Below are 22692 nucleotides of genomic sequence, written 5' to 3' on the forward strand. Positions count from 1 at the left end.
ATATGAGACACTCTTACCAGCTTCTGCCAGCATCTTCAAAAGGTCTTTGAGTTTTGATTCTGTTGTTTATTCACACATTTATCTCTTGCATATAACATTTTTACATGGCATCTAGAAATTGTACCAAAAACACTGACTTGAAATGTGGAGGTCTATAAATTTGTCCCTGATACCTTTGCTTTTTCTTTAAATTTTTTGCCATATGCCTCACAATGTTGTAGTGTGGTTGAGTGGCGGCTTTTAAATACATCAGGAGCTATGTTTTATTTTAACTCAAGGGGTGTGATTTAACTATTCAGAAGCTTTTAATGCATTGGCATCATTACATGGGCTTTCCTAGGCTGTCTAAAAGCATAATCTTGTTTATTTTATTTGTTTTGTTTTTTAATATAATTACAAAATAAATTTGTGTTTTTGATTTCCTGAGCGTGTAAAGAAGACGGATGGATGGATGGATGGATGGATGGATGGATGGATGGATGGATGGATGGATGGATGGATGGATGGATGGACTATCAGGGAATGTGGTATCAGTTTAGGAAGTATAAAGTTAATATTTGGGTTTAACTCTACATCTACACAACCTATCAACATTTGCTTAGACTTAAATATACTGAAAAAAATCATTAATTCAGCTCATTATGTGAATATTATAACAAAAACTCCTACCCGTCCTCTCCCCTGAAGACACTTGTAGTTAGATACCTGCAGCCTGGACCCTAAAAAGGGCATCAAAAATGGATGGATTAAAAACAGTCTCTGTATCTAGATACAAAGGGGTTAAGGTTCCCCCACCTTTATGGTGTTTTTTGTCAATGAAGTATTTTAAGTTGCAAATATTGAGCTTTCTCATCTCATAATCCCCAAGTCCACCATTACTATAACTACTTTAATCATTTTATTGCTAGCACACTATCAATAGCATGCTTCACATATTACTTAAATTGAAGCCTTGGTTCTCCATCAATGGGTCTTTACTGTTCGTCATGTGCAGCACCTGAATTTCACACCATATACACAAAATTATCTACTTAATGAATGAATTAAATTGACCTAATACTCAAAATTTAGTATTTACCATCACCAAATATTTTTCACTACAAAAACATCACCAAGAACCTTAAATTTAAGAGATAGGGCATCACATCAGAGATATGAGTGTAAAACATTTCTAATGCAGCCATGATAGAGTAGAAAATCCCTTTATTGTTCAACAGTGGGGAAATTGTGGTGTTACAACAGCAGCAAAAGGTTAAAGCAAAAGTGGTCACACAATTTGGACCTTACAAAAGTGTATAAAAATAACAGAATAAGTGACAGAGTTAAGAAAAAAAAATTAAATACTGTGTTGTACAGTGTTTTTTTACTACCTAAATACTGTGTATCTGGAGAATAAATAACCAATAAAGAGCTGTGGATATTTTACATGAATGGATATTTGAAAATAGCAGCAACACTGGAGATGAATAAAAAATTAGAAGCATGTTATTTAACTGACAAAGACAGAAACTGTGCAAAAATCAATGTAACAACTTATTGAGGTTGTTGGGGAAAAGAGATGTTATGAAGTCTTACAGCTGCTGGGAGGAAGGATCTGTGATGGAGCTCCCTGGTGCATTTAAGATGCAGCAGTCTGTCACTGAAAGAGCTTTCCAGTTCAACAACAGCCTGATGCATGGGGTGGCAGATATTGCTTGATCTCCATTTGGAAGAACAGCTATTTATCTAAAATGGCCCTCCCACAAAGATCCATTCAGCTTTAAAATTTAATATATATAAGCCTATTTTATTTTAATTAGCTTGTATTTTCCCCAGTTGTTCTGCATTTTTTAGCAAACTGCCAGCCACATACGTTTTAGGACTTTTTGGGAAACTTGCTCTATTTGGCAAGTAGGTAGAAAAAAACAAAAGTACTTAGTAAGGCACCCTAAAAGCAGATATATCATCATCATCATCATCATCACACACACACACGCACACACAAGTAAACCCTTTTTTAAATATTTATGTCCTGCCATTACCATTATGTTTGAAAATGTTGCAATAATGTTTATTTCAATTGTTAGATTTTTTAAATACTTTTCAACTTACTGTGGGTGTTGTCATGTCTTTAATCCTTAGCTGGTTGAACCCCCTATTCAGAATTGGCTACAAGAGGCGTCTTGAAGAAAACGACATGTACAGAGTTCTTCCAGAGGATGCGTCTGAGCGACTTGGAGAGGAGCTGCAATGGTAACGGGCTTCCTGACTCTCTGTTATGTCTGTTTGATCTTTTCTTTTCTTGGTGTCTGCAAAACCTTAAGGTTTTCAGGTCAATCATTAATCAAAGACATAAGCTTAGGTGCTTGAGATCCAACACTTAATTCATTCAAATAAAAAAACAAATCATAAAAAACTTACTTGAAGGAAAGAGCCAACAGATTTTACTCTCACATGTGGAGCATTATAGCTTTCGTTATAGTGCTTCGCTTGATTTATATATGTACATAGTTTGATTATGGTTTACGTAGGTAAGGGATAACTTATGTTATGTGGACACTACAAAGAAAAAAGGGGAAGAAAATGTGAAAGGAAGAGAAGACAAAAGAGAAATTAACAGAACTTGATCAGTCTACTTCATCACCTGCAAAGAGAGATGTAAAAAGAACAGCACAACCAACTAATATAGAACTACAGACGCAATACAGCAACCTACAGTATTAATCAATATGGAATGCATAAAGTGGTAGAAAGTGGTAGCTTTCTATTTCTGCATTTAATCATTTTAAACATAATGAATTTGAAAAAAAAAATTTTTTTTAGTAGTAGTAGTAAATGTAGTAATATTTTCATTTAAAATACAATTAAAGCTGAAATTACATATGCTCCCTATTATTTGGACAACTCTGATTTGCCAAAACTTATATATAAAAATATTTAGATTTTTCTATGGTATTACGTACTTCATTATTTTGCCATCCCTTAAACGTTGGGCTCTCTTTCATGGATTTAATGGTTTGGCTTTTTTTTTTATTCCCTGTTTTTCAAGGCTTCCCTAAATACTGACACCTGCCTCTCTTCTCTGTTTCTAAAACACAGGGCCCTGATAATTATCCCCTAATACTTTACTCTCTGAGAATCCCTGTGCATGTGTTCTGTTGAAATAACATAGAAGAAGTAATCTAATATCTACACTGTATCTGATTTAGATCTCAGGTTGCTCTCTGGAAGCCAAAGCAACATTAAGGTTTATGGGTGTATGACCTTGTGATTTCCTGATAGATGTTAATAATAATGGGTCCATTCTTCTAGTGCTCTGTTGAAATAAACTTTCCTTTCCACAGTGAAAATCCAAGTGTTCTAGTAAAACTGTTTTCTCTTTCCTCTAAATGCCCTGGCCACCACCTTAAGCCTGGACATCTTCCAAACATGGAATATCCTTCTATCTTTTTTGATACATGCCCTCAGTGGGAACATGTTGCTTGGACATGAGCCCATCTATATTTAGATAAGTGGTCTGCAGCTTTTCCCCTTCAAGAGCCAGAGTCTAGCTATGTAAAGGTAATCAGAGCTGCAAAGGTTAGGTGGCAAAAAAGGCAATTTTTTTTTATAAATATAGCAATTAGAAAATTAAACACAATTTAGAATAGAAATATCATGTTTTACCCAAAAGTGGGAAAATTTATCTGTGACTGCGAAAAAGAAAACGGAGACAAGAGAAACATAACTAGCTGATGAATAGCACAGAATTCTAAAAGTTCAAGGGAGCAGCAAAAAAACAAATAAAAACATTAATAAAAAGGCCTATTCAAATAGAATAAAAATGTTAATGTAAAAACAAAATAAGAAAAAGAAAAACAGCAGGCCATTAACAGCAACCAGAAAAACTTTGCAGATAAGAGTGAATCTAGAAAATCTGTTTCAGAGCAGCTAAAAAATGGGCAAATAAAATTACAAAATGTTGTCCTCGCTTTCATCCTCTAATATGGAAACTGGTTTAGAGTTCATCTGCCTGGCTGTGTCTTTCCTGGACATGGCCATTGGTGGAGGTAATTATTTGTTTCCTTTTATATGTCTGCTTCTCATTGTATGCCTGCTTCTATCTATTTTGTATTGCAAATTCTGAAAGTTGGAAATTAAACTAAACTCAATATGACCGTCACAGAGGTTGTAAAAATGATACATTTGTTCAACTCAGCCTAATTTCAAGTGAAATCTTACCCTGGCGCATCTGCTTATCAAACAAACCATGCAGCTAAATTATATAGTGGCTTAAAATGTTTGGCTAAATGGAGTTTATTTTTATGGCTCAAAGCAGACTTTAGGCAAACACATGGCCACTAACTTATGCAGAGAAATACAGATGAAAGGAAGTTCAATCAGTTCTAAATGTTTACCCCTCAGCATACCAGGACTTTTTCCAGTCAGTTCACAGTTTACAAATTATATCATATTTGTACAGGATACAATTCTGTTAAAAAGAAACCATTTATTTGACACAAAACACTGTCTGTACATATATGTGTCTATAGGTGTTTTGAATGAGGAAAAGTAGTGGAAATAATGATGTTGGCTGTGATTTTTAACTGTGGCTGTGAAAGTACACCATAAACTGGAGCAGAGTTGAATGACTACAGCAGAACTCTGAATTTGGGGCCCAAATGTTTTGTGGTCGGGGTTATTTTGTGGTCCCCATTGGACATGAACAGTTATATACTATTCGTTAGTTTGTTTTACTTTGGAGAAATCAAAGTTTTAAAAAGAAACATTTAACTAATTTTGCATCGACAATAATGCATATACTTCCACACAACATTTTACTGTACCTATAGTATAAGGGAGTGAATTTAACACCGGCAACTGGTTTTAAGATAATTTGAGCAAAAAAAAAAAAGAGCACAATCAATAAAATGCAACATTTTAGACTGTAATACAGGACTAAAACTAATCCATAAAAAAAAAAAAACTCTAGATCAGGGGTCTTCAACGTTTTCGAGGCCAAGGACCCCCAAACTGATTGCGAGATGGAGCGGGGACCCCCTAATTATATATATTGTATGAAATTGTGTTATATCAAACTGGTCCTATAGTCACTCTATTACATATGGAGTAATGTAACAAAAGTAATTTCTCCCTGGTATTATTAAAGTATTTCTGATTCTGATTCCTGGTTGATGGGACAGGTGTTGTGAATGAAATGGTGCCCAGGTTTGAAAGAGCCCCTGTGTGTCGCTGAATGTGTGCATTGATGACTGAAGGACATCTTTTGCTTCCATTTATATGTTTACTACAGTGCGTTGAATTCATGTTAATGTGTTTTTAAAGACATTTTAATTAGTGCAAAAAATTGCAGGAGGGAATATAAAAAAAAAAGTAATCAACCAAGACTTTCGCGACCCCCATGCAGTACCTCCGCGGACCCCCTAAGGGTCACGGACCCCCTGTTGAAGACCTCTGCTCTAGATCATTTCACAAACTCTGCATCATACTAACACCAAATCAAAAATACTGCATATTTGCACCATATATTTTAATGCTCTGAACTTTCATATCAATGCTTATTTTGCACCATGTTTTTTCTCCCACTCTTCACATTTGATCACTGCTGCACTTTATGGAATGGAAATGTTCATTTACTGTCTGAAAAGCTGTACTAAATGAAATGTCGTTTTGTATATACTCTGTGCATACAAAATGACAATAAAAGTTGTCTATGTCCAACAAATGTGGTTAGACTTAAGCCGTTTTAAAGCCCTATCTAAAGCCCTCTATACATAACAATTGATGGTACTAAATTGCGAGTCTGTTGAATTATTCACACATATTCAAACTGCTTTCTTTCTATAATGATAATTTAAATATCAGATAGTTTGATGAGTTACTCGGTATTTGAGTACCCTGTTTACCAAATACTCTTTTACTGTTATAATATCTTAAACTGCAATTTTTACTCTTAATATATGAGATGTTACTCTTATTGAGGGCAACTTTTTGGCACTTTACCAATATCTTCATAAAGTACATATTTGCCAGAAAACACGCCCCAGTAAATACTTTTCTTCTTCTCTGTTTTTTTATTTTGAAGGTATTGGAATCAAGAAGTTCAGCAGGCAGCAAAAGATCTCCGGCCACCCAGACTTACTAAGGCTCTCATCCAGTGCTATTGGAAACCCTACTTATTAATTGGACCTTACATCTTCATAGAGGTAAGGTTATGTAGTCAGATCAAATGGATTGCTGTAGATTTTCCATGCTCAAATGTTTCCACATTTTGTTACAGTACAAATTAAAACATTGACATACTGTACTCTGGGATGGATTTTATGTAATATATCAACACCATAGTGCATAATTATAAAAAAAAGAAAATACTTTTTGTGAAGAAACCTAGAAAAATATGTGAATATTTTGTAGGAAGCTTTGTATATCTCAGGACTGATTTTTTCCCCCTCTATAATTGTTTTGTAAAATAACCATGAACTCAAGCTCAGTCAGACTGGATATAGAGAGATTGCACCTTGAACTGCACTTTGAACTGTTCCATGAATGCTGTAATATAAACTATTCACAAAAAAATGTTGCTGTTCATTTTTTGCCTTGAAGTGAACATATGACATTTTCTTCGAGTGTTACCTTGTATTTAAATCGATTTATTTATGTTCTCATTAAGTTTAGCCAGCTTTTCAGTTCTCGCTTAAGGAGAGTATTACCCATGCATTACTGTGACACCACCATGGTGTGCCTATGTAACATATTTCTTCACACCCAAAATAGTTTACAATAGTGCATATTGAACAGTTGTTTCTGTCTTATAGTCAAATTTTTTGGTTTGTTTGTTAAAATGATTTTGAACTATGCATAATGTTTCGTCCCATTTCACACTTATACACTACTTTTGTTGGTCTACAACTCAAATTCCTTTTGAAGTGTATGGATGTTTGTATTTGTAATGTAACAAAATTGGGAAAGAAAATGGAGCACAATCTTCAGGACACAGTATATACAATTTATTTAGTTAAAACTCAGTTTAATGTTTAAATGCATTTCAGTTTACTCTTGGTTTTCCATCAGGAAGTTATCAAAGTCATTCAGCCAGTGCTACTCGGTAAGCTGATAGAGTACTTTGAGAGTTATGACACTGCTCAGCCAGCTTCGGTCTCTGAGGCTTACTGCTGTGCTCTCGGCATTTCATTGGCCACCATTGGGGTCGCTCTGCTTCATCATCTGTACTTCTACCGAGTCCAGCGGGCAGGCATGAAGATCCGCGTGGCCATGTGCCACATGATCTATAGGAAGGTCTGTCATCATGTAACACAGAAGAAAAATTTTATGTTCTGTTTTCAGCAGCTGCGTTATTTCTGTCAGCTAGATTTGATGTAACACCTTTGTTCTGCAAAGGCTCTTTGTCTCAGCAGCTCAGCAATGGCCGAAACAACCACAGGACAGATAGTCAACCTCCTGTCCAACGATGTCAACAGATTTGATGAGGTGATTACATATACATATCTACATTTAAATTAAATATAAGAATTGCATCATTATTTTTAATCGTTTTTTTGATAAAAGTAATAGAAAAATAAGAGTTATTGTTATAGCTACATATGCACACAAAATATGTTGGAACCCTTTAAAAATGCCAAAAAAAACCCCTAAACAGATTTACCTACAAAATAACTTGAAACTGACAGTCAAGTCAAATATTTGGAAGAAAATGACAGGATTTGGTTGTGGCTTGTGGACCCAAATGCAGAGGCAGGGAGGCAGAGGTGAGTTTCTTGATGATTTAATGAAGTGGAAACGAACAACTGAGGCAGGAATCCAAAAATCAAACATGAAAAAAGTCCAAGCAAAACAGAAACCATGGAGACATCTGGGGAAAACAATCACGAGCAGGAAAACTCAGTAAGACAGAGTTGGAGGAAGTTAGACGAGGAACCAGCACTGAAGAACTGCATAGAGAGAGTATTTATGGGAGACTGAAACAAAGAGAGGGCTAACGAGCAGATTGGGAGCAGGTGTGAACAGAGCAGAAACAGGAAAGGAGCTACTGTAGGGAAAACGAAAAACACCAAGAGGGCAGCAGAGGGCAACAAATAAAAACCTGAAAACTGAAAATAACCAGAAAGCACAACAAAATAAGAATTAAACACTAAAACTAGAAAACACGGAACAAAGGAAAACTGAATACTCAAAAGAAAACCTAACAGAACCAACACTGTGACAGTAACTGAAAAATAAACAGAAAACATAACAAAATAAGAATTAAACTGCTAAAACTAAAAAACATGGAGCAAAGTAAAACTGAATACTCATAAGAAAACTTAACAAAACCAAGACTGTGACAGAAAAGAAGAATAACACACTTTGACCTTGGATTTTTGGGGTTTAATCAACCAGTCAACACAAAGGGTGGCATCATATTTGCATCATTTTGTTTATTAGATTGTTCTGAGCTGTTGGTGAAATGCTTTGTTTTTATTGTGTCTCCTGTCGACCTCTCTGCAGGTTACCTTATACTTGCACTTTATATGGGTCGGCCCCCTTCAAGCAGTATCTGTGATATTGCTTTTGCTATATGTTATCGGCCCATCTTGTCTCGCTGGAATGTCGGTCCTTTTCATTCTGTTGCCAGTACAGACCATGTTTGGACGTTTTTTCTCCATTCTCAGGTTTATTTTAAATACATACTACATTGGTTTATTTGGTCTTTAAAAGGTTGTTGTAAACACTCCATTTCTGCAATTTATGCCTTTTATTTCAGTGGTGAAACAGCAGTGTTAACCGACGAGAGAATTCGCACGATGAGTGAAGTAATATCTGGAATCCGAGTTATAAAGTTGTACGGGTGGGAGGAGCCTTTCAGTGCACTGGTGGATGAAGTCAGACGGTGCGGTAATTTCTATATTGTCTTCTACAGTTTTTTTGTTCGTTATTGTTTCTTATGATTAAGCTATAAAGTTTGTGGTGGAAAAGCATCAAATTAAGGCCTTTCCTTTTACTCAGACCTGTTATTCACTTTAAAGTAGTATATTCTGCCATATTACCTTTTTGCAGAATGGAAATCTCCAAGATCATGCGAAGCTCTTACCTTCGTGGCCTGAACATGGCATCCTTTTTTGTGGCCAGCAAGATAGTCATCTTCTTCACCGTCTGCGTTTATGTTCTCACAGGAAACAGGCTATCAGCCAGCAAACTCTTCATGGCTGTTTCCCTCTATGGGGCGGTCAGACTAACTATCACACTTTTTTTTCCCTACGCCATTGAAAAACTTTCAGAGTCACTCATCAGCATCCAGCGGATTCAGGTAAATGGAAGATTGAACATAGGAGCACCTACCATAGATGCCGTTGCTTTCTTTTTTATACTGTACACAAACAAATTTCTCAGATGCAACTGATACTTTAATCCTTTTTTTCCCTCATGAAATATTAAGCTTGAAACAGGAAATTTAAAGGAAGAACATAACTGAGTGGATGATATTTTGGGGAATATTAGAACATGATATGCACCTAAACATTTTTGACTTAGTAAAAGTCTTATAAAGAACTTGTTATTTACTGTTGCACGATTTTTGGTAAAATATATTCATTAACAAAAATATAAAAAAAGTTTTAAAAATATAAATATAAAGCAAATATAACAAAGCAACATACCTAATTAACAATATTCAAAGAGTTAATGGGTGCAACTGGAGTAAATAATGAACAAAGCACAATAAGTATAACTTCAACAGACATAGAAATTGTTGGAATTTTTTTTTTTTTTTTCCAAGGCCTTGTGATATTTGCTCATGTCTTTCCCCTCTCTCTAATCCAATTTCCTGTCTTTATACTTTCAAAAATAATAAATGAAATTTATCTTAAAAATAAATCTCATCATCAATAATCCATTAAACCAATCAATAAATGTGAAAATGTGCCCCAAATGCAATAAGGTATCAAATAAAACAAATGAGGCAAAGTGAGAACTGTAATGAAATTACAAAGGTAACAAAGTAACAACTGTAGAAAAAAGTAACATATGATAAAGATTGCAAATAAGAATAAATAAAATGTGACAAACGGAATGTAAGAAGTATAAAAGCTGTTACAAATGTAACAATGTAAGAAAGCTACAAATTGGCATGTGTGTCTAAGCTATTTAGTAACAAATGTAATAATTGTAGCAACCAAAACAAATACAACAAAAGTAACAGTAACAATGTAAAAATTCAGGCAACATTCAAAATTTAAAAATTAAACAAATTTAGCAAGATACAAAAGGCAAACTTACCTTAGTAAAATAATATTGATACTTTCAGGAAGTAGTTCAGTATATTATTGGAGATTTTTTTCCTCCAGCTTGAGTCCAAATGTTGCCTGTCTATGTTATTCTTTAAAGGCTTCATAATGTTTAATTGTACATTTCATTGTAGCTTAAAAAATTACATTTGAAGACACATTCCGTATCTTTTCCAGTATATTTTTAAACAATGTTCGTTAAAGTCAAAAGAACCCTCCAACTTTTTTTTTTTTGTTACAATAGAAATTTCTTCTGCTTGATGAAGTTGCTCCTCAGCATCTTGGACTTTCTGTGGCAGATAAGAGAGAATATATGGTGAAAGTGCAAGATCTGAAGTGTTACTGGGATAAGGTAAGAATTCATGGAAGGAAATGCAGTCTTTCATTTTTGTTTTGGGGGTATTTTGCATTTTTTTCCCATCTTTTAAATATACCTGCTGTTTATTGATTTAGTGGTTGCAAATAAAATGAATGTTCATTATTGCGGTTTGGTATTTTTTGCAGAACCTTGAAGCTCCAACCTTACAGAAAGTGAGTTTCACTGTGAGACCTGAGCAGCTACTGGTGATTATTGGGCCTGTTGGAGCTGGAAAGGTCAGGTCTGTTAAGTTTTCACAGTTTTAAATATTTTTGCAGGCACTGAAATACTTTGGCCCATGTGCACTGATAGAAACTGTATGTTAAAACTAGTTTTGTGATCTTAACCTCCCAACTCCCACCTTTCCCTTACAAAAAAAGAATTTCATAGGTTCAGAGTATTAGCCTCACCATTCAAATCTTGATTTTTATTAATGTTAGTCCTCACTCTTAAATGCCATCCTGGGAGAACTGTGTCAGGAAATGGGTGTGATCAAGGTCAAAGGACGGGTAGCCTACACACCGCAGCAGCCATGGATTTTACCTGGAACCATCCGAAGCAACATTGTGTTTGGACATGAATTCAACCCAAAGAAATATGATCGAGTCCTGAGAGCTTGTGCCCTAAAGAGAGTGAGAATATCTTTATTACATGTTTAAATGTATTGTTATACTCTCATTAACAGAGTAAGGCAGTGTTTAATCAGAGATTAATTTGGGTTTATATTAATAAGTCAAAATAAAGATGAACCAGATATTAAAAGAAATCATCCCTCACCTCTAAGTTTGCCTCTTTACCCTCTTGCAGGACATAGATCTTTTGCCTGGGGGTGACTTGGTGGGGGTTGGAGACCGAGGGGCAAACCTCAGTGGAGGACAGAAGGCCAGAGTCAACCTAGCAAGGTGCGCTAAACGCTTGTAAAAGAGTTTCCCTTCCCCTTTTATACCAGTGAATGTAATGTCCTTTTTTGTGGGCTTTTAGGGCAGTGTATCTTGATGCAGATATCTACTTACTAGATGACCCTCTCAGTGCTGTGGATGCTGAAGTGGGACGGCATCTCTTTGAGGAGTAAGTCTTGTTAGTAACCTTTTACATCTAGAAAAGAAGACATGTACAGTAGATGATGTCGAGAAAATGTCTATAAATGCATGTTTGATATTGAGATTTACGGTTCAGTATTTGATGATATTAATTATCTGGATTGTGCAGGATCTCTACATTTGCTTGGACATACATACACTTTTAATAGATTTATAAAACCATGCCCACATTCAGCCATAAATGGTCCGAGCAAAGCACCTCCTGAATCACTTTGGATTCCAATAAACTGGCTGTTCATTGTAACTTCATTGTTAATAAAGGCAACATAGTAGGGGAGAAAGAAAAAATGTGACATGTTTTTATGCGACTGGTCATCGTATATAAATATGGCTTATTATTGCAAACATGTATCACACAGTTGGTTTAAATGCTTATGATCAGGTCAATGTATGATTAGCGTTTAATCTAAAGTAAAATCAAACGCCTGAGAGGAATTATGATAAATTACGTCATCATTTCCCCCTAGCTTTAAAATGAGCATACATGTGGGTCAGAAGGGCTGTACTTTTTCCCAACACATTTGTTTTTTTAAGATCACATCCTTTGCCTGGAAAGTGATGCATTCAACTTTTAGGACTTTTAGGATACGCAAGCTTCATAAATAAAACCCCTGCTAATCATTGCGTTCTAAATTTTTCATTTAACTTAATTAAAAAAAAAAAATCTTATTTTTTTTCTGCCATTCTTTATTCAGCTTTAAAGACATAAAAAACAAATGATAAAACCTACATAGCAATGATTAAGCACACTCCACGATTCAACCTTTAGCAGCAATATATCCTAGTTGTGACATCTTCTCGCAATGTCTTTCGAAGCAGCAGCAAGGAACACAGATTTTCCTCTTTGACTTTGTTTTTGTCATTTTTCATATGGAATTATGTAGGCACTGTTTTTTAATGATGAGTGTTGCCATGCAACTGTTTTTCTTTGCTTTGCAGGTGCATTTGTGGGCTCCTGAGAAAAAAGCCTCGTATTCTCGTAACTCATCAACTACAATATCTTAAGGCTGCAGATCAGATTGTGGTTTTAAAGGAGGTTTGTGTTTTACTGACTCTGTAGTCATTAAAAGGTATAGTGGAGGATTTTTTTTTTCAAATTTTTGAAAATTATATCCCTCTCCACTTTAAAAAAAAAATGCACATGCACAACCCTGTACCCGCTCTCGAGAGTGCTCGTCTATTAAACGCGTGTGAGAGCATGCACAAGCCACTTTCTCCTCGTGCAAGCTCTGTTTAAAAGTTTCTGTTTGCATCGCTCATACAAGCTTACTTTCCAAAAGAAGATTTGCTATTTTTCAACAACGCCAGACTCACCACCGGTAAGTAAAATTGAGGAGGAGCACGTAGAACGGCCTTATGTAAACATATCACTAGAATGATTGACAATTAGGAGGACCACTTATTATGATGATCCATCCAGAAAAGAATAGCCTCCTCTATACCTTTAATGTGTGAGTGTCTTTTGCGGGATGATGGCATTTTAAAGTCCTTTTCGAGATGCCAGAAAAAGTGACCAGATATTCCTCTGTCAGTCTGATCCATAAGGTGCATTAACATCAGTGTTTTCTAATGTGCATTTTAAAGTATTGCATCAGGAAAAACTTGCCAGAATGTCAGAATTAGAAAAGAATCCAAAATCTGGTTAATTTGCATCAAACTAAATGGAAACGCCACAAATTTGCATTTTTCTTTAGTTTTAGAGTTCACTTCACATTGGAGCTTTAGCACCCTTCCATCAGCTGCTGGCTAAACGAAGGCTTCTACATCTTTATTGGGGGGAAATATCTCCTGTCATTTAAACATTTCACAACCTTGCCAAAGTAACCCAACAACATAAAACCCTGTTATTCTTACTCAAGATTAACATACCATTAGATTTACATTAAGACCCATGCTTGATTAAATGTCAGGCTACTGATCGACCTCAATCAGACTTTTTGATTTAACTTTAAATTCGTCCCCGAAATAATCTTTTTTAAATACTTTTTTGTTTTATTTTTTCAGGGCCAGATGATTACCCAAGGCACCTACAGTGAGCTGCAGGGCTCTGGCATAGACTTTACCTCCCTTCTTAAGGAGGATCAGGAGGAGGAGAGGCAGGACGTGACCCCACTGCCTGGACCTGGCACCTTTCATTACACCCTCTCTGACAACTCCTCCATGTCCTCCCTTTCTTCTTCTCTGTACTCTCTGATTGATGGAGGAGATTCCCTGACACTGGTGAAGTATAACTCTGCTGTGCAACATTTTAGCCACTGGAGAGCAGCAGATATTCACAATTTCCAGCTTCTCTTCATGTGCATTTTTTACATGTTTTTTGGGGGGAAGATGAGTGACACTTAAATTATCATTTCTGCGTGTAGGTAGGGCAACCAATAGAGGAGGAAAGCCGCTTAGAAGGAAATGTCGGCCTGAGTATGTATGTGAAGTATTTCTTGGCAGGTGCCAACCTCCTGGTCCTCTTATTTCTCATTTTACTTAATGGACTTGCTCAGGTGAGTTTATCATTTCATTAATTCTTTGTATTTTTTTATCAAAGCCTTGGGTTTATGTATTTATTATTTGAAGTATTCTATGTATAAAGTTCCTGCTGAATAAAAATCTCCTACTTTTATGTTTAGATAACATTTGTTCTTCAGGACTGGTGGCTTGCGCATTGGTAAGATTTCACTTAGTTAATGGTTTTGTAAGGCAAACAGTCATTTTTTCTCTGTGACTGAAAATGGTTGAGGATCTCATAGAAACTGCCTGCACTAAACTGTTTCTCTTGACTTTGTCTGTTGCTCACTGAAACCAACCTTGAGCTTCACAATATAAGATATGTGTTGTGTTCATTCCCTGATGTGGTGTTTTTTTTTTTGCTTTTTCTATTATCTTTGTGGTGTTTATTTATTGCTGTGGATTTCTGGGTGTATGGCGGCTGACACGCAGGGCCTCTGAACAGAAGCACGCCGCTGTGACTGAGCACCTCAATGGCAACTTCCCTCAGCAGCTGGACCTTGACCTGTACCTAGGTGTTTACGCAGGTGAAGCTCGCTGCACTCTCGTTGCTCTTTGTGTTCTTTGAATGCGGCAGTCGCTCATTGAGCAGATCCACAGTTCTTTGGCTGTGGCCCAAGGCCTTCAAGGCCCAATGTATCCTTACAGTACATGGGTCTCAGCTGCACAGCGAGATAGGAGTGCTTTTCTTTCCTTTCTGTTGCTGGAATCCTCTGATTGTCGTCTTGTGACTCTCAGCCGCCTAACGTTTTCTGGCTTTATGCTCAGCAGTAGAATGTAGAAAAATGCACACTAGATAAAAAAAAAAAAAAAGTATGACTGTATTATTCATAATTAGATAAAAAAAAAAAAAAAGTATGACTGTATTATTCATAATGCAAAAAATAAACAGATTTTGTTGCGGAAGACGTAGATACAATAAAATAAATACAAATCAAACAAAATGTAAATTACTAATCAATACATGTGTAATATTAGACAAATGATATCATTTTTATTTCCCACTGCTAATAGTATTGATTATGATAATATACACTTTATAGACCAAATCACCCTTTTTTGTCAGGTCAAATTTTTATTTATTTTTTTTATTGTAAAGGGGATATGGCAGAAAAGCAGTAATATAATGCCAAAATGAAATAATGTCTAAAATGACAAATAAAAATGTTTGGTTTTCAGCATAAGCAATCAGAAAAACTATTTTCACACAAAACCTAAAGCAGTATCATTATCTAAATAAGTCCCCCTGAACCACATAACTTTTCTAATGAACTTAACAATGCAATCAGTTCTATTTCAGGTCATATTTTGACATGGAAAAAATGCACTATATGTTAAATACACGCTTTATCTAATGCTGTAATTACTCTTACAGCTGTCATTTAAAAAAATAAAATAAAATGTGTCGAAATCCATTCTAAAATGTTGCAGACATAAAACAATAAATTTTTAGAAGCAGCATACAAAAAATGGGGATGGAAACTGATTTCCACTCTCATATAAAAAAAAAAACTTATTCACAAGTAACTGATAAAGGATAAGTAATAAATAACTAATTAAAGATTACAAACTGATAATTATATTGAATGTAAAGTACAGAGGTCATAGTATTAAGTCTGGAGAAACAACTTGTAAAAAAGGAAATTATTAGTATTTTTCCCACCATACAACAAGAACTAATACATCTTGCTTGGAGAAGCACTCAGAGGGGACAGACATGGGGAACACAAATTGAGACATGTTGAACCAGAATTTTTTTTTTCACAAAGTCTGGTTCAGTCTTGTCCAGTTTTTTTTTTTTTTTTTTTTTACATTTTGTTGAATGGAATTTTTAGCCTAATTTTCCTGCTTTTAATAGATAAGATTGGGATCCACAGCTTTTCACATCAGACCTGTCTTTCCATTCTCACCTCACATCAGTAAGCCAGTTTCACCCTCACAGCTGCCCTTAATGGATCATTTGTCTTTTTAAATGATTCTATGTAACCCTGAGAGATGGGCGTTTGAAAATCCCAGTAGATCAGCAGTTGCTGGCATAAACTAACAACCATCTTGCAGCAACAACCATGCATCTTTAAAGACACCTAGATTCCCTTTCATCCACATTTTAATCTTGGTCTTAATCTCAACAAATCATCTTGATACCTAAGCGCATGTGATTGGCTGATCTTCTACTTGTAATGGCAAGTCATTTAAAAGGTGTGCATGATATAGGGTCAATTAGCGAGCATCGATCACAAACAGAAATACTGATCTTACCACACAAACAAGCTCACTAAACATTACTTTAATTAGCTTAAAACATATTCTAAAATTAGCCGAGGTATCCTGAATGTTTTCATAATAGTGCTGAAACCCATCAGACTTGGAAAAAAAAAGGTAACATCATCAACAGTTTTATCATGCTTATGACATCCAATGCAAGACTCCATTAAAACACAAAGTAAAAAAAAAGTACTTTAAGCTGTAATGCAGTAAACATGCAGAACAACATTTCCCAAGCAGTTTTTCATGTATACATTTTTTTTTTTTCTTTCAGCTTTAACAGTCACCTCGGTTGTGTTTGGCTTCACCCGCAGCTTGGTCTTCTTCAAAGTCCTGGTGAAGTCTGCTCAAACCCTCCACAAAAACATGTTCAGGGCCATCCTCCGGACGTCCATACGCTTTTTTGATACCAACCCAACTGGTGAGTGCACTAATCAGGAAATGAAGGTCTGATTTCAGCGTCTGCATCAGTGATGTATTAACATGAGATCATGAGTTGTCAAGAACATTTAGCTGTTTGTTTTGTGCATCACCACTAGAGGGCAGACTGCTACTTTTCTTTCACATTCAGTACTGTCTGTTCCACTCAGGAAAAAAAAGAACAGTTAAGCTTTTCCCTCATCTTTCATGTCATGACCATTAAGTTTTTATATGATGTTTTTTATTTAATAATAATAAAAAAAATTGCCCTTGCAAATATGGACATTATATTTTCAGACAATTTTTGTAGTTTTAAAAGATTTTTTGGTATATTTATTCGAATATCAGAAATAACTGAGATAGATGTAAAAAAAAAAATTAAAACTGCTATAAAAGAAAAAAATTACAATTTCTGTATTGTTTTAATTTTTTATATTTTCATTGTTCATCTGCTATTATGAATGTTCAACTCAATCCAAAATATTGTGATAAGATTTATCATCTGTTGTAAGGCGTTTAAGATGAAGAGTGAGAGCGGCACTGGAGGGGGGGGGTTACAAAAGAGCAAACAGATTTAGTTAATACTGTTTGCAGAACCCTCGATCCTAGATAATGTTGTGTTTGGATTATGGATCTGTACAAATACAGAAATATTTATCCTGTGCACCGTGTCGGACATTTTTCTAATTTTATGAAGTTGTGAGCGGCAGCTGGTTTAGAGGAGCGGGCAGACAAAACAATATAAAAAGTGGTTAAAAGGTCTAAATGGCAGCCGTTTCTTTTATTTAAAAAATCAAATATGTTTTTGTCTATTGCTTATATTTGCCTTATGCTTTACATCTAGACTACTTTAAGACCTCTTGTAATTAGGTTGAGGAATAACGCCACAGCCTGCCAATCAAATCAAGTCAGCTATCAAGTGGCCTACTTTGATAACTTCAGCTTTTTCTTTTACATTGTTCACCTGTCTGGAGATAATTACGCCGCCTAATCTCCTCATAGTGACAGGAGTTTACAGCACAATCGGCTCGGGTGGGAATTCACTACAAGAAGGGCGACTGTATCGGTATAATGAGTCATAATAAGCCACTAACACAAGTCTAAATATGATTTGAGGGTGTTTTAGCAGCTTGAGGTTTCGACTGGCTTTAGAAGTGGGCGTATAAGCGTGAAAGCTTTTCCTTTTGCAGAGTTATGTTTGGAAAGAACGCTGCACGTCTTAATCTTCATCTTTTGTTTTTCAGGTACTGCCGTTTGCATTACGTATCGGACAGCCTTTTATCTGGGTGTGCCTTGCTCTGAAATCTTTAGAAAGACTGAGGAGAGCAAACACTTTAAATAATCTAATGATCCGTTTAATAGAGCAGCAAAGGAGAGGCTTAACAGACACTGCTATCTGATTGTTGCTGTGCTGTTATCAGTGAGCCATTGCTTGGTCAGTCCAGTTACTACAGCTTGGCCTCCAAAATGGGAAACAGAATTTATGTTTCCCCGGATTAAAAGGCAGCTATTCCAAAAATGAAATTAAACAACTGTTAAACACAATAAAAATAGGCAAATATTATTATTAGCCCACCAGAAAGAAATCCAAAGTTATTTGGATGTTTTTCTACAGTTTGCAGTATTTTTCCCTTTTGCCGACAGTTTTCATTTTCCTCCCAATGTTTTGCCACTGTCTGAACATTCTTTTCACTCGCATACAATAACTGTCACTTCCATCAACTCTTCTGCATTCAACACTATCGCAATGAGTCTGAGTAATTTGTAACTGCACTGTGGAGGATTTGACAGCTGTTTACACATGTAAGTGATAGGTGTGTCGCTGCCACTGGAAAAAAGGCCCTGTGTTTGATAGCGGCCCTCTGAGTTAAAGGTTATGATTTTGAGCACAGCTGCATAAAGGTGTTCTTTTTTTACTCTTTGTAACTACGTTACAACAGACAACATCAGTGGTGGGTTATGATTGATGCAGAAACACTATAGCTCTGCTGTATCTGCTGAAAATCACCTGCACCTTTTTCACTCACCAAGGTTCTTTTGTGAAACTCATTTTGTTGCTTAAAAATCCACCAGATACTATTTTGTAATTGAGACACTGCATCTATAACGGGTATAGTGGTATTCATTCAATACAGATCAAATTAGATGGGTTGATTTAACAAGACAAAGTAAGATCATGATTTTAACTCAAAATAATCTGTTTCTTTTTTTTTTTTCAACCCCAAACATTAACTAAATTGAGTGATGTTTAATATTGGCACTTGACGCTGATGTACAGGACTGTTGCAGTATGAGACATGTTGATGAAACAAGTGAATCAGGTATACAAACTTTTTAGGTATTTTTCTTGTCTATGTGCATTTGATCACCAGTTAATAAGTACAAAAGAAGTTATCTAAAAGGTATAGTGGAGGTTGTTCTTTTTCCAGGTGGATCATCAAAATAAGTGGTCCTCCTAATTGTCAATCATTCTGGTGATATGCTTATATTTCATACATGCTCATTCCCATTTTCACTTATCGATGGTGATTCTGACATTGTGGAAAAATTGCATGATCTCTTTTTGTAAAGTAAGCTTGTATGAATGATGCAAACAGCAACTTTAAACAGAGCATGCAAAAGTAGAAATGGGCTTGTGCATGCTTTTGCACGCGTTTAATAAGCGTTCCCTCTCCGGAGCGGGTACAGGGTTGTGCATGTGCATATTTTTTTTAAAATGGAAAGGGCGGGTGTTTTAAAAAATTCACGAAAATCCTCCACTATACCTTTAAGATAACTTCCTAATTGTTAAAGTGGGTTATGGCTCTGATTATCTCCACTAATAATGTAAACTCTGTCAAAAACAGAAACTCTGTCAATGTAATTCCTCTTAGCCATGAGCAAGGCAGGGTTTCAAACTTTTATTCAAACAGAATTGTGTTTGATTGAGTTTACATATCTTATTTTTGAAAGTACTAACAAACCAACAATTAGCCCATTAAAACTTTAGCCATACATTTAAAACTAAATTTGATTTACAAATTATGTTTTGACCCAAAAACATATTTTTGACCATTTAACAAAAACTGTAAGAGTAATGCATATAAAAGTTTGAAACTATTTCTAGATGTCATTCAAAATCTACCCAAAAGGTTTCCTTTGATAAAAAAAATATTAAAGCAGAAGGCTTTTTGTTTCCTAAATGTTTTAAGTAATATAAGTTATATTTTGGATGAATTAAAGGATAGTAGAAGTCAATACCTGATTGATTTACTGTTAGTTTAAAGTGGAAATTATAAATATTTCTAGCTTGTAGCCTAAGGGTAAAAAAGGTCTAACTTCATTGTGAACTAAAGCCATTATGCAAACTCTTCCACATTAACAATGTTATGTAAAACTATTTTAAACATTATAACCTTGTTAGCTTTATTCAGTTAAGAAATAAAAGTCTAATTGTAAAAAACTAATTCTTTAGAGTCAATTTAATTCATAATCACAACCCACTGACATTAACATTATTATACACCATATTTTCTCCATGCATGTTTCCTCTTACCCAACCTCTGTCCTGGCAGTGGAGACCCAGCATTTGGGTTAAGGACATAAACCAGCGCGTGTGTGTATATGCAAATTTCTCTACCTTTAAAAATTCCTATTGCCCAAATGTAGTCATACTGTCTTATTATATTCTGTTCATACGAATATGATCCAGTTAGAGCTGCGCAGACAGCAGTGAATATGTCAAGCTAATGTTGATCCCTGTAATTTGGTGTCATTGAGTGGGCTAATCCCCTCAGAGACTGCAGGCCGAGGCTTCAGCTCATCAACACAGTTAAGGAGTAGTTTCAGGCAATGCACACACACACACACACACACACACACACACACATATACATCGGCATCTCCTATATAGCATTATAATTGTGCCACCAACCTAAACACATGGTGGGCCATCTTGGAGCTTGGTGTCACTCAGTTGCTGTTGACGTAGGAAACATTAGATCTTCTGTGGGCAGAGCTGTGAGATTCTAATTGTGTCTGCAGAGGCAATGTTTTTAATGTCTGTATTTCAGGTCTGGAATGCAGGAGTGTTAAGAGTGAACTGAAGGAAGTACTGCAGAGAGGATGATGATATCGAAGTGTGTAAATTGAATGTGGAGATGGAGCAGCGCGTGTGTGTGCAGCATGGCTGATAGGGCTCCCCCTCGCTCGGCACTTCCACTATTTAATTGCATGAAAGGAAAGGAGAGGAGATTGCAGGAGCCTGGCGGTGTGAGCGGAGAGAATGGATTTAGAATGTATTAGTATTGGCAGCAAGGCGCCGGCGGTGGGAGGCTGCCCCAGGCCTGTGGGCCCTTCATGGAAGTGCAGGTGAGCCGTGCCACCTCCAGCCTTGGCAGCCCCCCCCCTGGTATTACTTTATTATCACACTCTACTCACTGAAAAGCCCCTGCAACTGCACTGGGGCCCACACATGGAGCTGCTCTGAGTTGTCGCCTTATCTTGATGTTTACAGGGAACAGCGATTTGCTACACAGTCCCGCTCGAGCTGGACCCCACTGTTCCACTTCTTTAAAAGTAATTGGGGGCCCTGCTCACCTAATATCTCCACCTTAAGAGGCCACCTTCGTTTGGAGAGCTTGATATTTTCTGAGCCTGAAAAGTGGTGCAAATCACCCCTGGAGTCCGAAAGCATGAGAAATTGTTTGATACTAATGCTGCTGATATCCTGAAATGTCTATACCCCTCTCCACACAATAGGTGATATTGTTGACAACCACCCAGAGTGATTGAAGCCATTGTCCCATGCTGATCTTACCTCATAGGCATTTCCATGCAGTGAATGTCTTTGTGTAACTGCATCACTGTAATGTATCCCCTCCTTAGTCTGGACAGTGGGAGAAGGGTCTTTGCCTCATCCCTGATAAAACTCTCTCCGTTAACTGAGCCGCTTGTTAAACAGCTGATAGCTGTCTGATGCTGGATGCTCCGACACCCTTTAACCATAGGATGATGTAACCTAGAGAAATTGATCCTGTTTTTACCCATTGGCATTGTTTGTCACATATGCGTGGATTTAGGTCATTTATGGCTTAGACAGTGAAATTACATAAAATATTATTGAATATATTTGACAAACACTATTTAAATCCTCCTCCTATTCCTAGATGGAAAAGCAGCGGCATCTTTCATTGGGGTTGTAGCAGCTCTTCCTCCTTGCTTTCTTGAACCCTCCCCTCAGGATGTCTGTATGCTAAAGGGGCACTCACACTGTGAATAAGATTAGTCTGCCTCTAAGTGTACAACATGCTTACGCCACTTGACTTTGAATCAGTGCTGATTTGGAGCATTGCTGGGTTGTTGCAGGGAATAATGCTCTGGCTGGGTTTATGCAATGGCTGTTATGGGGAGCCCAGCCTCGTCTGCATGCATGTTTTTTAGGCAGGAGCGGCATTTTGGATAAAGCTGTAAGCTGCTTACGGCCGTGGAGAGAGGTGATTACAGGGCCCTCCTCCATAGGACTGACTGGAAGCTGGAAGGCAACTTTTAGGTCAGCGATGCCATGGTTTTTCCATGCCACCACATCCTGCCGATGTGTCAGCCTGCTGCTCCTCACATCCCACACTAGTGAATGCCATGCACTGCTGTTAAGTTGGTTTAAATTTTCAAGTCAGTTTAAGTATATTATTTACTTGCAAAATAAGATAGCAAAATAGAGAACATTCTCAGTCAAATGAAGGTTTTGATAAACCCCCCCCCCCAACAATTTATTTGGTTCTAACTTTTTAACTTTTTTGTCGCAGAGAAATGT

General features: G+C 36.4%; 1 protein-coding gene across 1 annotated transcript in view; it reads left to right on the top strand.

The window, feature by feature from the left end:
* The window catches only part of abcc4 (ATP binding cassette subfamily C member 4), a 62884-nt gene that overhangs the window by 756 nt on the left and 39436 nt on the right, over positions 1-22692 (top strand). The window contains exons 2-19 of the mRNA XM_015386413.1: positions 2122-2232; positions 6065-6185; positions 7051-7275; positions 7378-7467; positions 8485-8648; positions 8741-8866; positions 9034-9283; positions 10504-10611; positions 10764-10853; positions 11058-11249; positions 11425-11519; positions 11599-11685; positions 12657-12753; positions 13722-13937; positions 14081-14212; positions 14339-14376; positions 14649-14743; positions 16756-16902. Of these exons, the coding sequence (XP_015241899.1) occupies positions 2122-2232; positions 6065-6185; positions 7051-7275; positions 7378-7467; positions 8485-8648; positions 8741-8866; positions 9034-9283; positions 10504-10611; positions 10764-10853; positions 11058-11249; positions 11425-11519; positions 11599-11685; positions 12657-12753; positions 13722-13937; positions 14081-14212; positions 14339-14376; positions 14649-14743; positions 16756-16902 (2384 nt within the window). The remainder of the gene's footprint in view (positions 1-2121; positions 2233-6064; positions 6186-7050; positions 7276-7377; positions 7468-8484; positions 8649-8740; positions 8867-9033; positions 9284-10503; positions 10612-10763; positions 10854-11057; positions 11250-11424; positions 11520-11598; positions 11686-12656; positions 12754-13721; positions 13938-14080; positions 14213-14338; positions 14377-14648; positions 14744-16755; positions 16903-22692) is intronic.

The sequence above is a fragment of the Cyprinodon variegatus genome, unplaced genomic scaffold (assembly GCF_000732505.1).
Source record: "Cyprinodon variegatus isolate N-32 unplaced genomic scaffold, C_variegatus-1.0 Scaffold368, whole genome shotgun sequence".
NCBI classification, from domain to species: domain Eukaryota; kingdom Metazoa; phylum Chordata; class Actinopteri; order Cyprinodontiformes; family Cyprinodontidae; genus Cyprinodon; species Cyprinodon variegatus.